The sequence below is a fragment of the Camponotus floridanus genome, unplaced genomic scaffold (genome assembly GCF_003227725.1).
Source record: "Camponotus floridanus strain SB8 unplaced genomic scaffold, Cflo_v7.5 scaffold359, whole genome shotgun sequence".
Taxonomy (NCBI): Eukaryota; Metazoa; Arthropoda; class Insecta; order Hymenoptera; family Formicidae; genus Camponotus; species Camponotus floridanus.
This window is the reverse complement of record NW_020229502.1, coordinates 33,925-61,613: the sequence shown is the minus strand read 5'-3', so window position 1 is coordinate 61,613 and position 27,689 is coordinate 33,925. Positions and strand designations below refer to the sequence as shown.

Genomic DNA, 27,689 nt, shown 5'->3' with positions numbered 1-27,689 from the left:
ATAATAAGATTAATATTATGTATTTTTTTCATGAGGAATGTGGGGCGCACATTTATGCATTTATTTATTTAGATGAGATTTACTTTAGAGCACATTCAGTATTCAACTTTTATTTTATTTTCTCTTTCTTACGATATATAAGTATAACATAATTACCTGCAATTAACCAATCAACCAATTATTCCACCGCTCTGTTTCATTACAGTTGCAATTTTCTTTTATAATATCACGAATATTATAAATAAGATAAAGATTTCAGTACGTTTCAAATAAATTTATATATTTTATGTATGTAATACTGCGCACACATATTAAAAGGTGATAATATCGCAGTTATAATAAGATACAATCCTGGCAATGTAGCGATGTTTGGATTCTGAAAATAATTTAATTTGATTTATTTTTGAGAAATGCACACAATACTTGAGAGCAAATTATTTTTGTGCCATGTATTACCTGTGTAAAATTCCACACGCAGTATCATATTGTCTGCGATATATGAAAAGCTTCATCGATGAAATAAATGGTTGAATATGATTGAGATATAAGAAAAGTACTTGTAATGTAATAATATAGTACTTGTAATGAATAACGTTAATGTGGAATACATAAATATTTTATATTTTAATTTCAATGTAATCGAGATGTGATAAAACACTCATGATTACTTTAAAAATGTGTCCACAAATATCATGTAACTTCAATAGCTGCACATTCCTCAAATTAATCCTATTACGTTAAATGAATCACAGCAGCTTGTTTTAATTTAATCTAACCTAACCAATTATATTATATGCTACTCATTAAAATGTGTAAAACTGTACGTCGCACATTTAATACGATTAATATATTACGTACTAAAATGTAATACATTAAGGAAATAATTAAATATTATTTTTTAAAGCATCATACAATCCAGGCAGCATACGCTTGTGTTTACATTCGATATCCAAAGACACTGAGAGGTTAGATTAGGTTAGATCAAACAAATTTATCGTTTAACAGTTGGCAACCCTACGAAATAGGCTATGCAGCACTGCGCGCGCGTATACAAAATTCAAATCGCTTCTAGCATAATCATCTTCACGCGATCGACTTATTTGAATTGCACCGAATCGAATTATGATGCGGCGCCGATTTGTCCGAATGTAATTCGGGACATCGCGATGCTGTATAAGCGTCGAATGAGCACGAATTGTCACGCAAATATGATAAATCAAATCTACTCAGGCGGCTGTTCCACAGGCCGCTCCTCCTCGGGACAGTTCGCTCGCCTCGGGACGTCCCATTCCGATCTTGATGCACACAAATTCAAACGATATCATCAACGCGAACGCGCGACACTTTATGCGGCACTCCCGATACTCGCTCGCATCCGATAATCATCATCAAGGGCGCGAATAACGCGACGCAACTTCGCTTCATCTTCGCGATGACGCCATCACTGAATATCGTCAAAAATCGCTGTCGCGCGTTTCCATCGACACACTATGAAAGTCGCGCGATCATCCTTGAACACTCTCGACGCTCGTTCATTCGTGATATTCGTTTAAAAACGGTTAAAAGATGCGAAAAATGCGGACGTACGACGATCCGTGTAACTGCGTATGACTCCGATTCACGCGCCAACATGGCGGCCGTATGACGCGTTTGACGTAGCAGTGACGTCGCAGTGAAGACGCAGTCACGCGCCAACATGGCGGCCGAACCAGTGCGCAGTCGTTTCTGCGCACTGGTTCGGTCGCCATGTTAGCGCGTGTCGCTACGTCATTCGCGTCATTGCTTACGTCATACGCGTCATACGAGACTCGGAGTCATACGCAGTTACACGGATCGTCGTACGTCCGCATTTTTCCCGTCTTTTAACCGTTTTTAAACGAATATCGCGAGTAAAAGAGCGTCGAATGTGTTCAGGGATGATCGCGCGACTTTCATAATATGTCAGTAAAAGTGCGTGACTTCTGTTTTTAACAGTTCAGTGATAGCTCGATCGCGAAAATGGAGCGAAGTCGCGTCGCGTTATTTACGCCCTTGATGATGATTATCGGATGCGAGCGAATATCGGGAGTGCCGAATAAAGTGTCGTGCGTTCGCGTTGATGATATCGTGTGCATCAAGATCGGAATGGGACGTCCCGAGGCGAGCGAGTGGAGCGGCCTGTGGAACAGCCGGTGAACGGTTAGTAGATGTGATTTATTATCATATTTGCGTGACAATTCGTGCTCATTCGACGCTTATACAGCATCGCGATGTCCCGAATTACGTTCAAACAAATCGGGGCCGCATCATAATTCGATGCGATGCCGTGCAATTCAAATAAAGTCGATCGCGTGAAGATGGTTAGGCTAGAAGCGATTTCAAATTTATTTTATATACGCGCAGTGCACAGCCTATCTCGTAGGGCTGCCAACTGTTAAGGTGCAATTTCATTGACGCTAAAAAGTAGCGTCAATGAAAAGGCCGCTTTACACACTGAAAAAGTTGAAACTGTTTTAGGTGCGGCCTCATTGACGCTAAAAAGTAGCGTCAACCATTGGTTGAACAAGGAGGTAAGTATAGTTGCTTCATTGTTCAACCAATGGTTGACGCTACTTTTTAGCGTCAATGAGGCCGCATCTTTTGAACGTTATTTTTTTGACGCCAAATCTAGAGAAAGTCTAGTGATTTTAATTTGCCGCTGGTTTCTAGCGTCAATGAAATTGCACCTGCACGCGTTCGAACGAACCTTGACATTCTCGCGGGTAAAGTCACTAGATTAACATTTGTTGATATCCGCCAAGCAGGTTTAAATCTCTACTAGAATTTGAATCTTCTAGAACTAATCAAGGTTCGAGTCTTTACTAAACATGTTTTGAATCTTGGTTCCAGTAGAGTTTAAATCTCACCTAAGTAATCATTGTGTAAATGCAAACTATAGTAGATTTAAGAATAATTTGTAAAATAATTGTCTTTTAAAATTGCAAGATGAACATAAAATTGACTTTTATACGAGTGTGTTTTTTATTGTACGCAGTGCTGACACCTGGAAACAGCTGTTCGTTAACACCCCTTACGCCCCCAATCGTCCACCAACCATCATGGTCGTTCCAGATTGATGTAGCCGTCGAAAATGACATTTGTTAGATGAAAGAGATTAAACTGGCGTGCCTATACAAGTACCATCCATTCGAAGAAAAATCAGCGGCAAGGACAACGCAGTTAAACCTCACACTTCTTCCCTATGTCTGTTTCTCGAAATGCTGATCGTGTAATTTTGTAATACGCGAATGTTATCCTACGCCTCTTGTCCTGTGCAAGTGGAATTCAGCGGTTTATTAAAACTCTGTTCAAACTGGTGTTGCATCCACGAGAAATGAAACAATGATGCCGATAAAGGACAATCAAGATGTGGCATGCTTTTTAGTTACCAAGCATTCTACATGGAAGGGAAAGTAAGTTTTTCTCATAATTAATAAATAGTCTTGTGTGTGTCTGTAATTGAATTTTAAACTTGTTTGAACTGGATTTTCAAACATGTAAATATATTAAATAAATCTCGTAATAATTTAATGTATAATATTCTTATATTAAACACAAAGTATCGTATACAGCTTTTATTAAGAATATTTTCTTTGTCATTCATATAATAAAACTCTTAACGATATTAGATACTATAGGTCTTCTTTATATCAATACTGTTTTTATTTATACTGATGACTTTTCATTTATGCTTATATTTAAATAATATATTTTAGATACAAACGTATTTTCTCCATTGGCTCCATGGGAATAACAACATACAATCCTGGCACATTAGAAGTCACAAACAGATGGGAGTATTCCGATTTCATAAATGTCCAGCCAGTAAATAAAAGTCAATTAGGCTCCCATGAATTTATCATAACTGTACGCAAGGAGCGGAAAAATGATACCATGAAGTTTAGCTCTGAACATAGATCACACCTGCTGACGGAAGCACTTAAATACAGAAACCAATTTGAAAAATCTAAAGAAATCTTGGTAAGTTTATGTTATTCTACTCTTTCTTCCTTTCTCTGTTCTCTGTATGTTCTGATAAATAAATTTAATAGATCTTTATGATAAAACTGATTATATTACACTGAGATTAATTATTCTTTTCTCAATTGATTTTTTATAAAATTATTGCAAAATTATCTCTTATTAATTAGGATTATGAAACATTATTATATATAAAGGAATTTATACAAAACAAAAGGGAAAAAGAATTATTAACTGTACATAACATACAATTTTGCATGTACAACATTAATAAAATAACTTTTATATTTGTAGAGATATCAAGCTTATAAACATCATTGGTCTGATACAAGATTACCTATTGTATTAGAAATAACACCATATAGTCTTGATCAATTGGATCCTGCGACAAATATGGTGTTAGCTAGCTATTGTTATAAAGATTTTGAAGGGCTTCTGACAATGAAAGATTATCCCAATGGATTTGTGATTGTATGCGGTGGGTTTGGTCGTCTACATCTTTTTGCTTCTACCCATATGGAAGAGATAAAGAAGAGATTGCAAGAAGCTGCACTAAATAATTTAGGCATTAATATAAAAATGTTGAAGGAGCCTATAAAACTCGACGACTTTATTGCTCAAAGATTAGGAAAGTTTAGCGGCGATGAGCATATAACGAGCGTTTCGGAATTTAATGTACACAAAATCTCCTCCAGGCATTTGGATCCACAAAGAAGAACGCTTTGTCTTTCGGACACCTGCCTATTGGAAAGAGATCCTCAAACATATAATATTTGTACTCTTAGACCATTATCGGACATTTTTACCTTGATTCGTGATAACGATAATCCTCAACTGTTTACCATACAATATCTTAATGGTCAAACGCGCAGTTATACTGCAACGAATAGAGATTCCTTATTAGCATCTTTACTAGATGGTGTAAGAGCATCTGGTAATAGAGATGTCCATGTAAAGATGTATCCTATAGCCAGAGGTAAAAGACTCGGACCTTTCAATCTATCTGTTGATGAAGAAGTCGAAACGACGCATGTTAAATTTCTTCAACAACCACCTGGAGGACGTACGTTTGCTGAAATTCTGGACAGATTTAATGCAAATATACCATATAGTGGTCTTAATTATTCCACTACTCAAGATGTAAGATAAAGTATTTCTTTAATCAATATTATATTATGAGATTATAAATAAGAAAGAATAGTGTGAATATAAAAGCTTGTACAGTACATTGAAGCGGTTAAAGTACATTAATTGGGTTTAAAATATTTTTGAAACTTTATAGCGGAGAATTGTAAATATTTATTTCTATCTCTTACAAAATTTCCATTAAAATGTGTGTACATATAAAAACTATAAATCTATCTTTTAGCCTTTCTTTCTTTTTTGTTGCGTTTTGTTAAAAACTATAAAGTTTCAAAAATAGAAATATTTGCATAGATATATGGATAATGTATATTAAGAGACACATGGGACACATTTTCTGTTTATCCAGGAAGTTGTACCGCTTGAATGGACTGTAACAACGTTACAACTCCAAGTACATCGTATCACAAATGATTACTTACAGGGAATCTTTACTGAAAATAAAGACAAGATTATCCTTGGAGCTTTGAATACTTTAATCAGCAAAGATTTGGAAACAAACAGCGAGATCGAGGCACAATTTCATGCACTACGAAGATTGGTGGCTAATAAGATTGGCTTTGCTGCATTTACAACACTTTCTGGTTTTAGAGAAGCTGTTGGCACAAAAGTTGTAAAGGCTTTAAAGAAACAAAATTCTGGTGTAACACAAGCTGCCATAGATTGTATTTGTGCTCTGATGCAGCCTATGCATGATGATTGTGATTTAAGACAAGAACAATTGAACAAAAGTAGCTTGCTCAGTAGTAATAAATTTTTAGAAAGTTTGCTCGAAATGTGGGTTAATCACATTGTAAGTATTTGAAGTACTATATTTAATATTAAACACACATTTATTCTTATTATATTTAAAAGATCAGATTGTTTGAAATTTATTTGAAAAATTTTTATATGAATGCTTTATACAACTTATGTAGCTGCTTCAGCTTATTTTTTTATCTCAAATGATTTTATGATGTATATCTTTTCATCATTAAGATGTCTAGTATCTTGATGAAAAAGATATACACTATAAATTATTCAGACTATTTATTAAACTTAATATTGAAATGTTTTACCAATAAAAAGTATTTCTTTGTTAATATTACAGAATCATGGCACAGGTGCATTGGTAGTCTCTGCTATGCTCGATCTTTTAACATTCGCCCTATGTGTACCATACAGTGAAACGACTGATGGTAAACATTTTGACAATCTTTTAGAAATGGTTGCTACAAGAGGCAGATCTCTATTTAAATTATTTCAACATCCTTCACTGGCTGTGGTCAAAGGTGCTGGATTAATAATGCGTGCTATCATTGAAGAAGGTGCACCAGAAGTAGCAGCAAAAATGCAAGAATTAGCACTCGCGGAAGGGGCTCTACCAAGACATTTGTTAAATAGTTTATTTACTGTTGGTAGTGATAGTAGACTCTTAACGCATCGACAATTATGCCGACATCTAGTAGGTTTATGGGTCACGGGACATCCCACAGCTATGGGATTATTAAAACGAATTATGGTGAGTTGATTATATTATCTTCAATTTATATAAGAGATATGTTACTTATATAGATGCGTATTATATGTATATGTTTATATAAAATAATAATAGTATAGGCAAATTGTGCTCCCCATAAAAGATATTTGAGATATATTTGCTAATGTGGAACTACTGCTTTATTTGTAGCCAGTCGGCTTGTTGAATTATTTGGATTCTGATGAAAAGGTACCAGAGTCATTTCTTGAAGAAGAGAGATTGAACAACCGTGACAATTTAAAAATAGCAATAGATCATGCATCTAGAAATAAAAAGAGCCCACAATGGATTGCTATCGAACGTCAGATGCGAGTAGTTGAAAAGCATGTAGAAAACGCTCTACAGCATTGGGGTGCTCGTATTGGAATAGAGCGAAGAGAAAAAATTAAAGAACGTCCGATAGTCTTGAGAAAACGTCGAGAGAGAATTAAATCTGAAGCAAATTGGAAATTATTCTATTATAAATTTAATCAAAATCATGCACTGCCAAACTTGATTTGGAATCATAAAACAAGAGAAGAGTTGAGAATAGCACTGGAAAATGAGATACGTGCGTTTACTTTGGATAAAGATTTGGCTGGTGGAACTTTGATTGCATGGAATCATAGAGAATTTGAGGTACAATATCAATGTCTCTCGGATGAAGTTAAAATTGGAGATTACTATTTGAGGCTTTTGTTAGAAAAAGATAGTCCAGACAGCCCGATAAGAAAATCGTAAGTACATATATTTGTACTTTTTTTTTACAAACATTCAATGAAAATCATTATAATCAGTTAATATAAAGCACATATTGATGGAATCAATTTAACAATTTTGTGTGCATCCGAAGGTGAAGGATGAGTGTACGATAAAAATATGTCAATGATAAAAATATTAATGTTGCAAAAAATAATTAGTTACAAGATATATAATTAAATAAAAAAAAAACTTTGTTTATTGTGCTCGATATTAATTTCTTATATAAAACTTTTTAGTCATAATTTGTAATAATAGATTTGTTTATTTTTAATTACAGATACGAGTTTTTTAATGATTTATACCATAGATTTTTATTGACTGCAAAAATCGAAATGAAGTGCCTTTGCTTGCAAGCAATGACGATAGTGTACGGTCGGTATTACGAGGACATTGGTCCATTCTCAGATACAAAATATATATTGGGAATGTTGGAGCGCTGCTTAGATAGAACGGAACGCGATAGGCTAGTTATGTTCGTAAATAAGCTCATATTGCATAGACGAAATGTCAAGGATATAATGGATCAAAACGGAGTACGAACTTTAGTCGATTTATTGACATTAGCACATTTACATACTTCTCGAGCAGTTGTGCCAGCGCAAACTAATGTGATAGAGGCAGGCCCGCAGCAAGAACGAATGGAAAAGGAATGGTATTACAATAACGGAGACCAACGTGAAGGACCGATAAGCTTAAGAGATCTAAAAGAATTGTATAGTTCGAATCATGTGACTTATAAGACAAAAGTTTGGGCACAGGGATTAGATGGATGGAAAACAATTTCGCAAGTGCCGCAATTAAAATGGAGTCTCGTTGCGAAAGGAACTCCCGTAATAAATGAAAGTGAACTGGCTAATTTAATCTTGAATATCTTAATTAAGATGTGCGAATATTTTCCAAGTAGAGACGCCGATGATGCGGTGATCAGACCGTTACCACGCGTGAAGCGATTATTATCCGACCTTCAGTACCTGCCACATATTGTACAGCTTTTGCTAACGTTTGATCCGATTCTAGTTGAAAGAGTCGCCACGTTGTTATGCGAAATAATGCGAGATAACGCGGATGTATCGAAGATTTATCTTACTGGCGTATTTTATTTTATCTTAATGTATACTGGTTCCAATGTCTTACCAATCGCAAGGTTTTTACAGCTTACGCATACAAAACAAGCCTTTAGGAATGACGATGTAAGTTTATTTTTTATAATATTTTAATATATGAATTATAGAGATATAATTGTTGTTATATTCTTTAGAACACCTCTTCAGATATTATGCAACGAAGTATTCTCGGTCAACTATTACCCGATGCAATGGTGAGTTATTTGGAAAATCATGGGGCGGAGAAATTTGCGCAGATATTTCTCGGAGATTACGATACGCCGGAAGCAATTTGGAACGCAGAGATGCGACGAATGCTTATTGAAAAAATTGCTGCGCATATCGCAGATTTTAGCCCCAAATTACGAAGTCATACCATGGCCAGGTATCAGTATATCGCTATACCTGCTATAAGATATCCGCAATTGGAGAATGAATTGTTCTGCCAGATATTTTATCTCAGACATCTTTGTGATACCGTTAAATTTCCACAGTGGCCTATTCCAGAACCCGTAAGTTTTGACAATAATTGCCTTTTTTTATACTACATTAAGCAATACTCTATATATAGTATTGACTTATGTGCATAAATATTTAATTAGGTGCAATTATTAAAAGATGTATTAGACGCATGGAAGAAAGAAGTAGAAAAGAAACCACCTTTGATGACTGTGGATGAAGCTTACAAGCAACTCGGCTTATCTGTTGGAAAACAACATGACGGAGCGATCGTTAGAAAAGCATTTTATAAGTTAGCTCAAATGTATCATCCCGACAAGAATCCTGAGGGGAGAGTAAGTCTATTTATATTTGTCCTGTGAATTGTATTTTGTTTGATATAGAACACTTATTGAGTTTGTTAAAACATATTGATTTGGTAATTTTAGGATAAATTCGAAGCTGTTAGTCAGGCGTACGAATTTTTATGCAGTCGCAGTTGTTGGTCGACTACTGGTCCTAATCCTGACAACATTGTTTTGATTCTAAGGACTCAGAGCATACTTTTTCATAGATATACGGATGAACTTAGACCTTACAAGTACGCCGGTTATCCTCAGCTAATCAAGACGATAAAGCTAGAGACAGACGACGAACGATTATTTTCCAAATCTGCCCCATTACTAGCAGCTGCGAGCGAACTCGCATATCATACGGTGCATTGTTCAGCCTTAAATGCCGAAGAATTGAGAAGAGAGGGTGGTTTAGACGTATTATTGGAAGCATATACGCGATGCGTGTCTGTCTTGAGCAACTCGAGTAAACCCACTGACGTAGCGGTGCAAGTTTGTATGCATATCACTAGATGTTTCGCTGTTGCTGGATCGTTCCGAGGATGTAGAGATAAGATAATTGAATTGCCGCAACTCGTAAAAGACCTTTGCAGAATATTGCACTTTAAGGTATTTGTAAAATTATTTTTACAATTAAAAAATAACTTTAAATAACTAAAATAATTATTTAATCTGTTTGTAAAAATAGATTTTAATTTTGATTCCTCTATTTTCCTTTACAGCATTTAACAAAATTATGTGCGGTTGCCACGGAATGTATTTCATCTCTTGCTACAGATAGTATATTACAAATGCAATTATTACAATCTGGTGCTTTGTGGGATCTGTTGCTCTTTATGTTTAACTATGATTACACGTTAGAGGAAGGTGGCGTGGAAAGAAATCAGGATGAGAATCGTCAAGAAGTGGCCAATAATTTAGCTAAATTAGCAGTTCGCGCTTGCGCTAGATTAGGCGGTTACATGAAGGGAGAAAACGAGACGCCTGTTAATCCCGTTACCGTTGCTGCCCTAGAAAGCTTGTTAACGCCCTACCTAGCACGTCAGCTTGTTAAAGATAAGCCTGAAGAGATTTTAAAAATATTAAATTCTAATTGTTCAAATCCATATTTAATCTGGGACAATGGCACCAGAGCGGAATTAAATGAATATTTAGAAGCGAAACAGCAAGAGAGATTAAATAATAGCGATAACTTTGAACATGATTTTAGCGATTTCAAATATACTGCTCATGCCGATGAATTAGTAATCGGTGAAATATTTGTGAAAGTATATAATGAACAACCAGTCTATCCAATTGAGGTAAATTTTATAAATAGGATTATAGAATATAGAGAACTTTACACAATTAGTTTAGTTTATAACTTCCAGGTCGATGATAAAAGTAATCTAAAAGAGCTATTTGATTTTCAGAACCCAAAAAGTTTTACGATAAATTTGCTCGAATTTTTATTATTGTCTTCGGAATACTTGACATCTTTAGGAAGTATTCCTCAAAGTAAAAAAGATCAAGAGAAATTGGAGCACATTGTTATGGCGCTTAGAGCACTGAATAATGTTATCAAAAATAATCCTGGAATTGAATTGCAGTGTATGGGACATTTTAAATTGCTATTTGGACTTTTGAATTGTAATAACTTTAAATTAATTCAAAAGAGCGCTCTAGAAATAATCAGTAATGTTACAAAAAATCAGGAATGTGTTGATGACATAGCCGCGAATGAAGTTGTAGTGCATTTATTGTTATGTTTGCACAGCCTAAAGGAATGTCAGCTTCTTGCGTTAGAAACTTTATATGCACTGATGAGTTCTACTAAAATCGTAAAAGATGCAATAGCAAAAGGTTTGTAAAAGATAGCGTTGAATTTCAATATAATTCCGATCTAATGTATTTGTAATATTTTTCAGGAGCTGTTGTGTACATTCTCGATCTGTTTTGTAATTCGAGTAATGTTCAAATAAGAGAAGCAGCAGCTGAGTTACTCGCGAAAATGTCATCCGACAAATTAGCCGGACCAAAAGTTAAACTTGATTTATCGAAATTTTTGCCGAGATTATTCAGCGAAGCTATTCGCGATGCACCCAAACAATGTGTACACATGTTTGAAACGAAGCATGAAAATCCTGAATTAATATGGGATGATGATGCAAAAGCTAGAGTAGCGAGAATTATTGCCGAATTAAAAGACGAGTAAGCTTTACAAACACTGCAATATATCTTGTTCTCATTTCTTTCATTCGTTTTTTTTACAAAGTAAAATTAATTTTATTTCTTATCTTTTAGATACCATGCATTACAAAGACGGAATCCTAACGCCATATTAAAGTTACCTGATACACAGAATAATGTCGACATCGCGACCAACGAACCTGTCGTAGGTGGAGTATATCTTAGATTATTCATAGCCAGTCCTGCTTGGGCACTTAGGAAACCAAAAGAATTCTTAAGTGAACTGATGGATACCACACTAATGCTGATGTCCAAGGAAAAGACTGATGTAAATTTTATAAAATGAATTAACACTGAATGAATTAAAACGCACATATTAGAAATTTTGTCAATATACATTATTATGTGGATTTATATTTTTATTAGACGGATATGTTGGAATTAACGACCCAGGCTCTTGTATGTTTACTCCAAGCACAACCTACTTTGGCAGACCAAGTACCATCCTTGGGTCATATACCGCGTCTTTGTCGACAGATGGCTATCCAAAACAGTCAGCCATCAGTATATAAAACAGCTATATTAATTCTACATCAATTAGCTACGAGCGAAGTAAGTCTCTTTGATTTTGTATGTGTGCACGTGCATATGATAATTATATTTATAATTATACATTTCTAATTCTCGTTTTCGATTTATACTTGCACAGATTTGTATCTCGTCCATATGTCAAACAGATTGTATAAGCCCGTTAAAGCATGCGATGCAATCGAGAAGAGACATGATTGCAGTGGCATGTGAAACATTGAACAGATTATTTTCGACAAATGAAGATAGACTTATTAAGCAGGTAAAGACGTATGCACTCGTTACGTAATTACACGTTAAAATACACCGTGTTTAGAAATATTAGGTACAATATTTTGTTACTACATGCAGGCATTGGACGCCGAAATGGTACCATATCTTTTAAATATATTAGAAGGACGATTAGATATTGTTGAGAATCCTGCCACAACTAAAGCACAAATAGTAAAAGCTTTAAAAGCCATGACAAAAAGTTTACTTCTTGGTGAAAAAGTTAATGCTATTTTGGAAAAATCGAGTGTATGGGCCGAGTATAAGGATCAACGACATGATCTGTTTATTTCTAATAATACCAATTCTGGTTATCTTACAGGTAAAATATACCCATATATAGCTTTTCACTATAATATAAAAATATAAATTTTTTCGCTAATTAAAATTTTCTATTGCTCCATTGTTATTAGCGGCAACGCCTGTATCCGCTGGCTACTTAACAGCGGGGCCAAGTGCAACTTTGACCGCGGGCCCCCCACCGGTAGACAAAGAAGATAATTTAATTAATAGAAATGATAGCATCTGATATAGGTAGCATCGTAAGTGGTACAAAAGACAGTGAGAATGTGTACTGAGTCTAAGAGATTTTCTATCGGTAAACAAAATACCGGTATAGAGACTACATTGTCTGTGATTTTTGGCTTCTTAAAGAAAGAAATTTATTAATCAAATATTGTTTTTGCTGTATAATCTTTATATGATAGGATTATATAATATATTTCGTTCTTTAATTACATTTATATATGAGTCGTAGTATATAATGTAATTATAAAACTTAAGCTGTCAGTTTTTAAGATAATACAAGTATAGATATATATATATAGATAAAATTATAATATTCCAACAGACACTTTATTACATCAAACAAGAGAGTTTTCGGACAAATTTTTATCTCGGCAGTGTAATATGATATTTCGTTATGTGTCTGATTTAAATGGATTTACAGTAAAGATATTTGTAAGTTTGTCCGCAGGGTATTAAAAAAATATAATTTGAGTATTGCTTGAGATGAATTCGAAAAAATCGACTTTTTTCTGTATCTAAAAATCTAAGTGAAGAAGTAAGTACCGATTAATTAAGATTAAAATAATATTATTGTGATTTATATTTTCTTTTCCGGTTTTGACATAATCATGTTTTCACACTTATATGTAATTAATAATTAAGATTATTTTATAATTCAATTTTTAAGCTTAATTACTCGTTAATTACATCTTTACTTGAATTTTTATTAAGAAAAAATTATTACACGAAGAAATACATCTATCTTAACCAATTCTCATATCTTTAGAGATATCTACATATATATGATACGGAATATTATGAGATGTTTATTTTTTAACTAGATTAACCATGAGTTTATATGTAAAAAAAAATTTCGAGAATACTATGAGTAAGTTTTATGTAATAATTTGCAGTAAAATCAAAAAAAAAAAAAGAAAAAAAATAAAACCAACAAGAATTCATATGTAGTAATGCAACAACTTTCTCTGTGATAGCATGTTAATTGTGACGCATACATATAACAAAAGATAGTGGTACATTCTAAGTCTTACCACTGCAAAAATTACATTTTCATTGGTCACATTCTAAGCAGTCAGAAATATAAAATGTACTTATGAAATTGAGCACGTCCTTATGAGAGAAAAATATTAGAAAAAAGCTATGTGAAAAAGAGATTAACATAAATACATTTAAGAATTAGAAAATATTTAATTAAAGAATTGGAAAATATTCCTATCTAATATATTCATTCATGATGAAAAATACATTTTTTTAACTCGTATTATCAGAATATAAAATTTGTATGAAAAAAATTATATTTATTTATGCAAAAGTTTTTACAGTATACATATTATTTTGAGACGATATCACATATTTTTAAATCAGAAGGTATTCTCGATTGTATGCTTGATAACCATCGCGATTCAAACGTATCTTGAATTTTGAATGTCTTGCTATTTACTATCTTGAAATATACATTACTATGTATACTTTAATATTAAAAAAATATATACTATTTATATCATTATAATTATTTAATATATGTCAATTTTTGTCTCCACCTTTTTAATATTTTACAATTACATACGATAGAGTTCCATTCAAGTTGCCAAAAATTGCAGAATATTTATTATTGAACAGATTATTTACCTATTTATTTATTCTACAATTTTTCGAAAAAGATTTAAGTTAATTATTATTTTGAAGATTATGTAAAAAGCGATAACGTCTGATGATATTATGAAAAAGACTCTTTATTAATATATATAAATATATTAATGAGTTTGCTAAAAACACTTATATAAAAGATATTATTGAAAAAACAATTATCGAAGAAGAAGAAAAGGACGGAAACATTAAAGCATCTTTTAGATATCTTTACATTTAGATCTTGTCTGAACAATGTTTCTTTCTTTCATATCAATTGCTAATACTCAATCGATATAATATTGTATTAATAACTCAAAACAGCAATGAAATAATATAGAAAGATTTTATATATGAATGCAAATTATATTGTTCTTGTCATATATCAATATACGTATACATTTTTGCATTTTAAATTTGATGGATTGGATCGTGTACATATAGCAAATATAAAGCAGAATAAACTTAATTAATTTTTTAATTTTATGGTAATAGCAATGATATATTACATAGAAATGCATTTATTTGTAATTAAATTTATAATGAATGTATGAAGTAATAATTAAGATTTTTCTGTTTACATTTGGTAATGATAATAAGATATATAATTAGTAGTATTTTATCTGTGCGCATGACTCGTCGATCCTATCTTTAAAAAAAATGGTGAGAATAATGTATATTACATTAATAAGTTACCACCACTTTTAAATATATTGCACTGTATTGTGTATAAAGAATTTGTTAATTTAACTGCGAATGAAAGAGCTTTAGTTAAGTTGATGTTTTATCTCAAAATTTTCAAAATTGTAAACAACATATTGTAAATACACATGTATAGGAAAGAATTTACCACAGATTATCATATATATGATTAGAAAATAAACGATTTTGCACATGATATGAATATTTTGAATCACATAATTTGACGAGTTAATTAATATACTTGTGCTGCTTCTATTATTATTATAATACTATTATTTTAATTCTATTTATGCATTGAGCGATCTTGCCTTGTTTATTTCGTCAGCTGATTCATGTAGAATCTCATATAGATTCAAGTATTTATTTTCTGAATAATTACTGAGCAATTTGTCTAAGCTTTGTTTCAATTCGGTAAAAGTCGGTCTACTTTGCGGTCTCAGATTCCAACACGAATACATTATATCATATCTATATGTAAAAAAAAAATAAAAAAATATACATATATATTTGGGAATTATAGAATTTAGAGAAAAAATGTAATATATATATACATACAGTTCTCGACCGCAGTTTGGTGGTCTTTCCATTCGATATCCAGATTTTAGAAGTTGTAAAATTCTATTTGTGGGAGTCCCAGGATATGGCATGGCACCTAAGGTGATTATTTCCCACAACAAAATGCCAAAAGCCCATCTATAATACAATTTTTATTATAAATGAAACAAATGGCATATAATAATGTATATTATAATCTGACAATATAAAATAAAATGCTTACACATCGCTATAAGTAGTATATATTTGATGCGTTAAAGCCTCGATCGCCATCCATTTTAAAGGTAATTTACCATTTCCCTTCTTTCGATAAACATTCTCTTGATAGATATCGCGACTCAGACCAAAATCTGAAATTTTCACCACTCTATCCGATCGCACTAATACATTACGAGCAGCCAAATCACGATGTACTATCCGATTGGAAGATAAGAATTCCTAAACATTTTTATTTTGATGCGAAACAGTAAAATTAAAAAAGTAAATACCATGATGTATGAAATTATTATAAAACTTTTATTATTATAAAATTTTTATAATATTTTGTAAATTGTCGTAATTTGTATTTACTACAATTTAAGAAAATATAATTATGATATATAATGATATATAATTGTATGTGTAATGATACACATATATATAATTATTAATAAATTATTAATTGGCATAACTTACCATTCCTGTGGCTACTTGTCTAGCGAAATTCAGTAAATCAGCGGAAGTAACATTCTCTGTGTATTTTATTACATCTGTCAGAATTAATTAATATTAGAAGAATTGTATTATATATGTATGTTATCTGAATATTCAATTAAATTAATTATCTATGTAATTTACCTTGTTGAATATCATATAAGCGATTGGTGATTGTGCGTGCGCCCTCACAAAAAGATTCGCTCTTTCCTATACATGTGATAAAAAAAAGCTTGTAGGATAAATATTCTGAATTTTTATTATTTTTATAAATAATTTGTATAATATATGTATGTATGTATGTATCTTAAAACCTTGATATCTGCCTTTATTGGCAAAGGACAGCGGTTCGAATTTCAAATGTGTCCTACGTTCGAATACGGCATTTACTAAATTCTGCCAAATCTGAAAACGAAATTCAAAATGGAATTTTTTTTCTACATATAAATAATTAAAAATTAAAGCGATTATTTATTAATTTGAACAAACTTCTAATGCATCTCTTTATTCTATATTTTTGAACAGCTCACCGTTCTTAAATACGTTTGCAGATCTCCCTTACTGCAATACTCCACTACTAGTAAAGGTTTATTATATAAAGTGCAATATCCGATTAAAGATACTATGTTCGGATGCTGACCAGCGGACCTCATTATTGAAATTTCTTGTTGAAAGCTTTTTATATCCTCTACCGTTGGATCGTCTACGTAAAGGAATAAGATTGTGTTCTACATGTACACATTCTGATACATTTTACATCATTAGATATATATGTGTATAAAAATTTAATATATTTTTTAAACTTTATGTAAATATTCCGTCGTATATATGTATTATATCTTTGTTTCATGATACCTTTCATCATTTTAACAGCTACATCTGTCATAACGCCGAATTCATCTTGAAACGAGGCAAGTCTAACAATACCGTACGCTCCACTGCCCAACACACCTTTAAGTTTCAACTTTTGTGAATTAAGCTCAAATTTATCGTATGGCAAAAGAATATCTTTATTCTCGATTGCGTAATCTCGTTTTAAAGGTTTCTTTAGAGAATCTATAGAATCCTATTGAATGCGAAAAATCCCAAAGTTTCAGATAATTATTTCAATAAATGCATCAATAAGAAAGATTAATTACAACAGCAATAAATCTGTTTAAACATTCTAATGTTAAATTATAAACTTATGTAACAGACAGAAAAATGTATCTGTGAATATGTATCTCGAAATTAATTCAGGTATTGAACTTTAAAGTAGATTGTCGACATTGAACTTACCTCAAAATGCATATATTCCATGTTAATTTGTTTATTCTTCTTTTTACGATGCTGCATACAAATCACCCCAAATACCACCGTAATGATTATTAATGCCGGTAATGCTACGATAATCTCGCGATAAGATAGTTCTACAATTATTATATCGAAATTTATATTTAATGTAATTAATTTAAATGATCATTGCGTATATTTACCTATTACTTCATCGATATTTCCCGATACAGTTGACTGTAAACTTATGCCACCCATTGATTCTGCTACGATACTGATTTCATATTGCGATTCTACTTCGACATTCAGGAAGAAAGCTTCGAGTGCGTCCTAGAGAGAAAAATAATTTTAAATTTATATTATTTTCCAGTGGAGTTGTAGAAATCGTTACTGCGATAATACTAACTCCAGATACAGTCAACAGATGCGGTTCATATCGAAACGAATCAAATTGTAATGTGTAATTGTCCGGTTGTAAAATGGGTTCATTCCAGCTGACTGCGATATCGTATAATCCTTGATGTCTTCGAATATGCTTTACTTGCAAACCCTTTACTTTTTCAGGTGCTACAATCAGAAAAAAAACATTAATTAGTAATACATTTAAATTATTTTAGCTTCGAGTTTTTATTCTTTCTTATTTTATAACTTACCGCAGATACTTAAATTGCGGTGAACTTCCAAGCATGATGGTGTAACAAAAGTAAATGTCGTTGCATTACTGATTTTCGAAAAGTTATCATTACCCGATTGGATCGATACGCTATTGTTTTGCTCGTATCGTAAATGTCTGAGAAAAAAGCGGAAATCTAAAGACTAAAAAGATACATGAATAATATTTGATAAAGTTAAAATAACAATACTTTTATATCAATATATAAACATTCTTACCTTTCTTAACTCAAAATTGATCAAGTTATGTTCCCCGGCCCAAAATAATACATTGTAATTGCAGCTTCGATCTAAAAGATAATTTCACAATATATGTAGATATAATAATAAATTATTAGATGTATATCAATATTATGTACCTTCAGCAGGCTCAAAAATAATTTCCGCTTGTAATTCACACACATTTTTACTTTGTTCCTGGATCTTTGAAAGTAAAATGTGATCAATTTTGCGTGGTTCATAATCAACTGCAAAAATCAATCAAGTCTAATGAGTATAAATAAATAAATAGTGTATTGTAAAATAAATATTGAATATCTAGAATTATAATAATATAATTCATTGAGAGATATCGATTCAGAAAATTAATACCTGCATAAGTTGAAAACCAATCCGACGTTTCGGCTAATGAAACTCCATTTTGTGTTAATCTGTATAAACGATAACGATAACGCGTGTCCGCTGTTAAATTTGAAAATGCCGATAATTCGCCATTACTCTACAAAAGAAATTTATCTTAAAAGAGATACAAAAGATGTTTTTAAAAAATGTTTTACAATCTAGAAAATTCATTTCTGTAAAACTTTGCCGTATAAATTGATACAACACGTTCTATGTAAATATAAAGAAATTTAATATTTATTTGACTTTTGAGCGATTAAAAGTGCGAATATCAAACACTCTAACGCATCGTAATTATAAATTTAACTTATCTTGATACTTCATACAAGTATACGTCTCAGGACTCTCGAGATTTAATATACATATCTAAACTATTTAAGACCGCTTTTGCTATTGCAACTCTTATATTATTATTATATATCACAATTATTTTTTTTGTCAAAAATAAGACTTGTAATGTATCAAATAACTAATAGATTAATTGTGTAATTAGTCGTATTAATTAAATTAATTGTATAATTAATTGTACATATTTAATAATCGCAAAAAACATTTACCACTATAGTTATATCCCATGCATCAGCAGAAACGATTTGTTCAATAACATAGATCCCAGGAGTATGTTTAATTATTAGCGAGTTTGTTCCTCTGCAGTGCAAACTAACGTTTGCATTAGCTTCTTCGTTTATTGTCGGAGACGCTATCGTAAAGTAATTTTAATGTAATATTTAGGAACAAAATATTTGAAATTTTTTCGATCATACATTATTAATCGTCTTATAATTTTATAATATTATATTATTTAACTTACGCTCAAATTTATCCGTAGGTTGCGGACAACTGTCTCGACATGACTCCTGAAAGATGACAAATAATTGATGCGCATTATAACAGACAGACAAAATCATACCTGTTACGTAGCAACATATGAAGATATTATTTTGCAATTTCCAATATCGCATTTTTTTTTCAATTTTTTTCGAAATATTTATCAAACGACCAATTTCAACATCACGTGTGTCACGATAATAAGCAACGAGATTTTGGCAAATATTCAGTGAGATGTATTTTTGAACACTAGACGGACATCACAAACGATCGTTCTCGGTCACTTTGCGCACATTCTAAGGTTTTAAATGATACTTAAAATATATCGCAATCCCCTCCCCGAGAAGTTGATAACCGGTTGAAGTCTCATTTATATGTCGCGTTTGAAATGAAAATTTGCATTAATATATTTTAATAAGTAAATTGAAAGCGAGAGATGAGTGAAATAAAAAACACGCGGAATGTCACGATCAGACTACAGAATCCTGCTATAAGTCGCGTTTATTTTTTTTACGCGATACATACGAGCGACAGTACATATCAATATGCGATTGTCGTCAAACCTTACGACAAATATCAATACGCAAATCGAAACTTTTACAAAACTTTTTACCTCGTACACGTCTTTAGAGAGGGAAAGAGAGAGAAAGAAGGAGAGAGAGAGAGACTGCATTAATTTGACCTGCGTTTAAATGGTAAGTGAAAATGCGTGGATGGAATAGCGCTATCCGATGCGCCATCAATTCATTATCACCAAGTACCGTTTAAATGTATAATTTATATCGTTAATTTTTATCATTAAAAATTGTACGAAGAAAAAAGATATGTGGTTTTTTTAAATGTTTTCAGTTTTAATTTTTAATTCGTGTGACTTTCCACAAGTACAGAGAAACATGAAAAAGGAGATAAACACGTTTCCCAGGTAGCAAGATGACGTCTAAAGACGTCTTAAAGACGTCTTAAAGACGTCTATAATGTCTTTAAGACGTCTTGAAGACATCTTTAGACGTCATCTTGCTACCTGGGTTAAAGCAACTTCATACATTATGCAGTCTGCTGTCTGCCACTTTAGTACTTTTCTCTTTCAATATAGTTCAATATACATTTACGATGCAGTTTAACTTGAAACTATTACATTGTTTAGTATATTTTTTTTATATTTTTTTAAAAAACCGCGAGAGTTCTAATGCTTTATATAATATTACTATTGTGTGTATGTTAATATGTTATGTACGGTCGTGAAATATTGTAGGCGAATGCAAAATCATTATTACCACGATTAAATGTGAAAGAATTTGTTTTTTTAATCTACATATTGGAAACAACCGAGTAATGCAATATCACTTTTATCGAGATGAATACGATCGTATAGCTACTTTTCAGGTTTTGTTATATTGACACAAGTGTTAAAACGAATATCTAAAATGTGTACAGTATTGTTGAACATATGTTTATTTCATGAATGTAAGAATATATATAGGTACAGACTCGACGTAGGTAAATTCCTAGCCAAAGAAGAAGAATTCATTAAAAAGGGGATACATTCGATTCCATTAATAGTTTCGCAATAAATTTTAGAAATAATAGCCAGTAGCATTTCTCTCGACAGCTTATTTATTGAGTACAAATACTTCGCTGTTTTATATATAAGCGTCTTTATATCTTGATATCGTCGCGACATACATTGAATTTTATGTTTGATATCGCGGCGAATTTTTACTCTCGTAACACTCGTTATCATTTTTCTGATATAAAATTACGTATAAAAGTACAATACGTCGCACCGATTTTCCATTAATTTTGTATTGAAAATTAGTGTGAATAGATCGTAGATCATTGATAAACAAATTGCATGGTATATTATTGAAATAAAACATGTCAAATAGGATATTATACCAGACAGAGTATCACATTTATGATATGATTTACCTTGTTTTTTAGTTTTACCAGTATTTTTAAATAAATAAGATAAATGAAATATTTTAAATAAATTTATACATATTTTTGGATAAATTGTATTTGTATGGCAAAAATACTAGACTAAAATAAATAAAATAAATACATCGATATTATATCGAAAGAATAAAATGATAATTGATTAATTTGACTTACATTTTTACATGCCACTAAGCATTCAGCAATATTCAGAGCTTGTTGGAAAATTAATCCATGAATAGTAATTGCACAAAAAGATAACAAGAATATCAACAACATTCCGTCGACTCTGATAGAAGATGTACGCATTATCCACCCAAGATACATTGAATGAAAAGTACTCGGATTTATGGGATAAAAATGACAACGAATACTTTCTATTTTTTCATTTTCACTTCATTTGTTATTTTCTTCATTTTCAGTTGATTACTAGCTGAGTAACTTATTAAATCCGAAATTCAATAACTGATTTATACTTCAAATCCAAAGGATTTACCTAGAGATAATTCACATAAATATAAATATGTAAAATAAGCACCTTACAAATCTTTCACAAGATTGTGTCCAACATATATTTAAATGTTAATCTTTAAAACATGCACGTTTAATAATAAAGTTGCGTTGCATTTCAATATATAAACGACACAAACATTCAAGCTAAACGACATTCCCCGTGAAACTAAAGTGCCCGCGAAGCTTACAAATGTGACGCAAATGAATCCACATTTGAAGAAGCTCGAGTGTTATTTTAACGCGTATTACGACGGTCCCCTACCTTGTATGTTAATAAAAGGTAGGATTTACTCCCACTTTTCCTCTGCTCCTCTACTATATATATTGTATTCGATTGCATTTTTAAGAAAAAAAGTATAAATTTGACTTGTACAATTCGTGTAGCATTTTTGATTGATTTGATAAATTAGAGAAGTAATATTTTTTTCCACACACAAGGTGGTATACAAAGTTTCTTCTTCCGCATCAAGTATGGAAAATTATTTAAAACTTAAATCACACACACATGTGTGTTATGCTAAGCAAACACCTACAACTGTATTTCAGTTCTTTTTAAGCACTCAACCTGAAATATGATAATTTAATGATATGAAAAATGTATTCAAAATATATTGTGAAGTAATAATTAAAACTGATTGATGAACGTACATTGCTGTTTATAAGATTTGACATATAGTTGAAGAACTTCTGAAAAAAATTAATTATTGTATGTTTACATAATATTGTTCTTGATGAAAATTCTTTATCTGTTTGCCTACTTTAAAAATAAAATTTTATAAAGAAAGATAAAATGCGATAAAATAAAAGAAACTATAGAATTTATGTTCTAAAAACATGAAAAAAACATTGTATAATTTCTATCTATAATCTATAGTATGTGTATGATACGTAATGCCTTAATATTTTAAAGTTGCAAAATGACATATTTATTGAACATTATGGTCAACGTGGAAGAGAGACATACATGTTGTCAATTTAATAACGCAGGTTATGTTACATTAGGTAAACTTTAAATGACAATTTTGCTTCTCTCCTTATTTCGAATAATTGGCATTTATGTAGTGGAAGAGAAAGACTAAGAAAAATAGCGCAACTCCCAGGATGTTGCAAAATACGGCTAATTGTACGTCCGTGATCATCTGAAAAAGCAAATGGTCTGTTTTAGAAAAGAATTTTCAAATCGCAGATTTGACACATTGTTATAATAATATAGTCCAACATTTTTTTATTAAATAATAGTGTCTCATAAAATGTGAATTATACATATCAGATATAATTACCTTGAGCTTGTGCGAGATAATCGCTCCACTATTTCCAAAAGATTATACGGTAACAGATAACGTTTATAGCAACATACGACGATATACGAGCAATGATATGCACTGAAAAAAAGATTTAGATCTCCACCCATCTCCACCAGATGGGGTTTCAATTTCTGCTATGTCGCTAAATCTTCTCCAAGCAGGGTTTGAGTCTCTGCTAAATCAGGTTTGAGTCTAGGCTAAGGATTTCAATGATAAAATATAAAACGTTACCTGAAAATTATAGCATTAACGCCAAAATGTTGAGAATCACTCTCTATATTTAATTAAATCATTTATTATATCAATTTAAATGCTTTTTTCTTGTTCTTTTTCTTATAAAATTTTTATAAAAATGTCGTTTATAATAAATATATTGCTCACATGTTAATATATGTTAATTTTAAATTTATAATAATTTTGGTTGTCTTTTTAAAGTCGAGAGATCTAATATTCTGCTCGGACAAGTGGTACCAGGTGTTTGTACAAAAGGGAATTGACGTAGTGTAGGATTATTTTTTCCAGCTACTGGTTTAAAATCATGTTTAGGTGCCACTTCATCAAATGTTTGATCAGTATCTAAAACATAAATAAATGAATATAATTTGTAGCATGCATACACACAAATTTATATTTTACATATTAAATAATAATAATTATTAGGCATATATTAGCATCATTAAATTACTCATACTATATAGTTTTATATATAAACATTGCTATGTATTAAATTACGTGTTTAAATTATAAAGTATTTGCTTTAATTAATTCTTTAATACTTACTTTCTATTTCAATGTTATTTTTGCCTGGCAAAATTTTATATCTTTCTAAATAACGCATTGTAGCAAGCGACATATTGGTGCCTTGCATATTACTGACCATGAGATGCTTCAATGAAGACGATTCTTGTTTATGCATTGCTATATCGGCTAGTTGCTCATCGCTTAAATATTTTAATGCTAAAGCTTTCATGTGCATACTTGTATTTGTTTCATTTACAACACTAGTAGTATGTATCATATTTGCTTGACGATCCAAGCGAGGATAAAAAGATGAATCAAAATCTAACCTTGGGAAAAAATTACACAATTACTTATACCTTTATATTATATATAAATACATATATATATATATATATATATATATATATATACATCCAAAAAGAATCTATATATAAAAAAAAAAACTATGTATTTACTTCATGTATTAAAAATTACAATAAGCTAGTTTGGTATAATTTTCAAACAAATTATTCAAACTTATATCAGAATTTTTTATTTCTAAAATAATTCTTATGCTTAACATGCAAATTTACTTTTGTAAATAAAATATATACAAAAAAATTATATATATATATATATATATATATATATATATATATAAATTGATACATACGTTTTATTATTGCTATTTGGTTCTCTATATTCATTGTCAGTTAAACTGATCCCAAGTTTACGAAGTTGTTCCAAAGTGGCTGCTTTAACAGTATTCAATGCTGTTCTAGGTTCCATATCATTTTCTTGCTCACCTTTACAAACCATCTTAGTGTTACTCTCATTTTTATTTTTATCCATAACACTAGAATTTTGTAAAATTTCATTGACTTGTCCTAAAACATTGTCGTAGAATGTCCAGCCTATTTTTGGAGTATGTTTTAATTTATCACTCTCGTCATCGCTTGTATATTCTTGCATCTCAACATGAATACTTGGTTCAGGAGTTGGTGGTGGTCTTTCAAGTACTTTAAGATCACCTCCACTGAGTATCATACTGTCACCTACATCATTAATTTGTTTAATATTAGTATCATGTTTCTTATTTCTATGATTCTGATAGTAATCTGTCACAGACAAATGAGTATTGTGCACAAAATGTTTATTAGTATTCATGTTAGCAGCATTTTTTTCCTTGTTTATAGTAATATAATCATTTTTCTCAAGTCTTCTGTTATAATTCATATTTTTAGGACTACATTCTACATTTAGAGACTCATTAAACATTTTTCTTGTATCCTTCATTTGTTGATTCGTGTTATCATCTTCCTCTATGTAAATTCCTTTATGCATTTCTTTCTGATTTAAGCATGTAGTAGGATATTGATACATTTTTGAAAATTCTGAAGTATTAGCTGCATTATATACATCTGATTCCTTTAAAGTATGTCTCTCTGAATCTCTCACGGAAGAACTCACATTAAAATTACTACTTTGCTGTTGGTTAGAGGATAAATGACTTTCTGAATCCTCAACTATATTTTCCAATTGTGCTGCTCCAGTTTTGCGCGTAAATGCATATCTTTTAACAGGCTCTGTTGTATCTGGCATATTTACAGCATTTCTTCTATTAATATTGTTACTTTCTCTACAAACTTCTTTTTTCTCATATATTTCAGGATCTATCATAAATGGACTATTTTGTACAGTAAATTCAAAACTTGTCATAACGCCAATCGAAACTTTTTGTTCCACAAAAGTTTTCTTTGATTGCTGTTCCAATTTATTATTTTCACCAAAAATTTTTAAATCTTTCTTTTCAATAGCAGATGTATTCTGTGTACCCTCACTTTTCTTCATATCTTTGTTTTGAGATGGTACAAGAGAGGAACTAAGGGTAGTGTCATAACAATTTATTGATGGATAGTTTAATACTTGATTTGCAAGAGTTGATGAACAAGAACATGTTGATTTATTCCTAAGACTTTCTTCCTGCATTCTTACCAGTCTATCTATTTGTAATTGTAAATTTTTTATCTGTTCACTCTGACTGTTTACAATTTGTAATAAAGTTTTCACTGTTTCATTATTGTCCATATTACAATTTGAGTGATTAGATACATGAAATTGCTGATATCCAGTGTGGTATGGCGTTTGTAAATGTTCAGTTCCTTTCAAAGTACCTGGAATAGCTTTGTTAGATATTCCTGTGCTATGATCAGATACATTAAAGTTTGCTTTTTGTACAGAATTACAAGAGAAATTCCTGCTTGTAGGTGATGAAGAGGTCTCTCTATCAAGATCTCTATAAGAATTTCTTGTATCAGGACATGTAAATTTTACACACTTCTCATATTTTCCATCATTGGTCCTTACATTTACCGCTTGTTTTGGCATATCACAAATTTTATCTTGCTCTTGTTGATTTTGTACAAAAGCATCTGATTGCAATGTATGATTACAGCTATGAATATTTTTACATAATGGTGAAACATGCATTGTATTTCTAGAATTAGCTTCTCGAGTATAATTCTGTTCTCTCCATGCTGCATAAGAATTAGGATTGTATGAAATAGGTGATGCGGAATTAATGCGTTCCACATTAATGTCAATATTATCAAAGACTTGTGTTGGTTTTAATGATTTTACTGATGATGAATTGTGGCATCCATCATTCAGATTTCGTACTATTGGTTTCTCAAAGATTAAAGATACTTCTGGGACAGTTGGCACTGCAAAGCACTGTAAAAATTATCTTCGATTAAATTTAATATCTTCAAATTATACATACGTATTAAGAAAATAATAAACTATTGTTGGGACACTTACGTCGAGTTTTGTTGCCGGTTTTGGTATAATTCTTGGTTCAAATTCTTCACCATCATAAGATTGATAATGCATGTTTGAGTATACCTTTGAAATTGTTTCCATATATCAAAGTATTATCGACATCTATTTATATATTTTTTTCTACGATATTTTAAACAATACATAATCCAGTCTCGTACAAATTTCTCATTGATTGCAGACAACAATATTCATTAATATTCGTACATTGATACAAGAAATTCGTCGTTATTCAATTTCACGGTTAGATTTAACAGCGGAAATATGACATCTGGCATTTAAAATATTTAAGAACCGGCAAAAAAGCATAGTGATTTCATCGCGTGAATCAAGCATGACGCATAAAAACAACAAGATGTTATTATTCATGAATAAATAGCGGCAGCCAATCAGGAAACCAGCCGCAAATATTGAACAACCAATGACGTCGCTATTAAAATATTGTTTCGTCCATCTTCGTCTCTTTTTATTCTATGGAATAAGCTGGTCGGCAAATTAGGAATTTCTGTCACCATTTGGGATTATGTTTGTAGCCCTTAAAAATTCTCTAGGAGCTAGC

The 27,689-nt window shown here is 31.3% G+C and overlaps 4 protein-coding genes across 8 annotated transcripts; 1 reads left to right on the top strand and 3 right to left on the bottom strand.

Annotated features, from left to right (window-relative positions):
• The first annotated feature begins 2,149 nt into the window (after nt 1-2,149).
• LOC105254936 (dnaJ homolog subfamily C member 13) lies at nt 2,150-13,016 on the top strand. 3 transcript variants are annotated; one of them, XM_025410895.1, is made up of 19 exons: nt 2,150-2,178; nt 3,014-3,431; nt 3,735-3,999; nt 4,294-5,139; nt 5,492-5,935; nt 6,233-6,643; nt 6,812-7,377; nt 7,680-8,592; nt 8,661-9,017; nt 9,108-9,299; nt 9,393-9,905; nt 10,019-10,597; nt 10,709-11,138; nt 11,204-11,486; nt 11,580-11,793; nt 11,892-12,077; nt 12,175-12,315; nt 12,405-12,645; nt 12,737-12,852. In XM_025410895.1, exons 2-19 carry the CDS (start codon nt 3,361-3,363, stop codon nt 12,850-12,852), a joined length of 6,768 nt encoding a protein of 2,255 aa, XP_025266680.1. In that variant the 5' UTR covers nt 2,150-2,178; nt 3,014-3,360. The 3 variants fall into 3 exon arrangements, with proteins under 3 accessions (XP_025266680.1, XP_019884147.1, XP_019884145.1); XM_020028588.2 differs by lacking the exon at nt 2,150-2,178 and having other exon boundaries at nt 3,361-3,431; nt 12,737-13,016; XM_020028586.2 differs by lacking the exon at nt 2,150-2,178 and having other exon boundaries at nt 3,361-3,431; nt 5,567-5,935.
• A 2,012-nt stretch (nt 13,017-15,028) lies between these two features.
• LOC105254926 (tyrosine-protein kinase receptor torso) lies at nt 15,029-22,967 on the bottom strand. Of its 2 annotated transcripts, XM_025410897.1 has the most exons (20): nt 22,917-22,967; nt 22,531-22,833; nt 21,933-22,251; nt 19,804-19,849; nt 19,550-19,692; nt 18,963-19,089; nt 18,731-18,838; nt 18,591-18,661; nt 18,353-18,515; nt 18,106-18,266; nt 17,903-18,029; nt 17,706-17,836; nt 17,283-17,493; nt 16,958-17,130; nt 16,742-16,832; nt 16,572-16,637; nt 16,410-16,483; nt 15,958-16,172; nt 15,735-15,872; nt 15,030-15,647 (listed from the first exon to the last, which is right to left on the bottom strand). In XM_025410897.1, exons 3-20 carry the CDS (start codon nt 22,080-22,082, stop codon nt 15,467-15,469), a joined length of 2,376 nt encoding a protein of 791 aa, XP_025266682.1. In that variant the 5' UTR covers nt 22,083-22,251; nt 22,531-22,833; nt 22,917-22,967; the 3' UTR covers nt 15,030-15,466. The 2 variants fall into 2 exon arrangements, with proteins under 2 accessions (XP_025266683.1, XP_025266682.1); XM_025410898.1 differs by having other exon boundaries at nt 15,029-15,647; nt 17,706-17,809; nt 21,933-22,833.
• Nucleotides 22,968-23,168: 201 nt separating this feature from the next.
• Nucleotides 23,169-23,407, bottom strand: LOC105254917 (dolichyl-diphosphooligosaccharide--protein glycosyltransferase subunit 4). The gene has a single exon (XM_025410896.1). The coding sequence runs from the start codon at nt 23,405-23,407 to the stop codon at nt 23,303-23,305; it is 105 nt and encodes a 34-aa protein (XP_025266681.1). The 3' UTR covers nt 23,169-23,302.
• A 502-nt stretch (nt 23,408-23,909) lies between these two features.
• Nucleotides 23,910-27,409, bottom strand: LOC105254941. Of its 2 annotated transcripts, XM_025410899.1 has the most exons (4): nt 27,113-27,406; nt 24,966-27,025; nt 24,353-24,639; nt 23,910-24,148 (listed from the first exon to the last, which is right to left on the bottom strand). In XM_025410899.1, the coding sequence occupies exons 1-4, from the start codon at nt 27,212-27,214 to the stop codon at nt 23,979-23,981; spliced, it is 2,619 nt and encodes an 872-aa protein (XP_025266684.1). In that variant the 5' UTR covers nt 27,215-27,406; the 3' UTR covers nt 23,910-23,978. The 2 variants fall into 2 exon arrangements, with proteins under 2 accessions (XP_025266684.1, XP_025266685.1); XM_025410900.1 differs by lacking the exon at nt 23,910-24,148 and having other exon boundaries at nt 24,477-24,634; nt 27,113-27,409.
• Between the last annotated feature and the right edge of the window lie 280 nt (nt 27,410-27,689).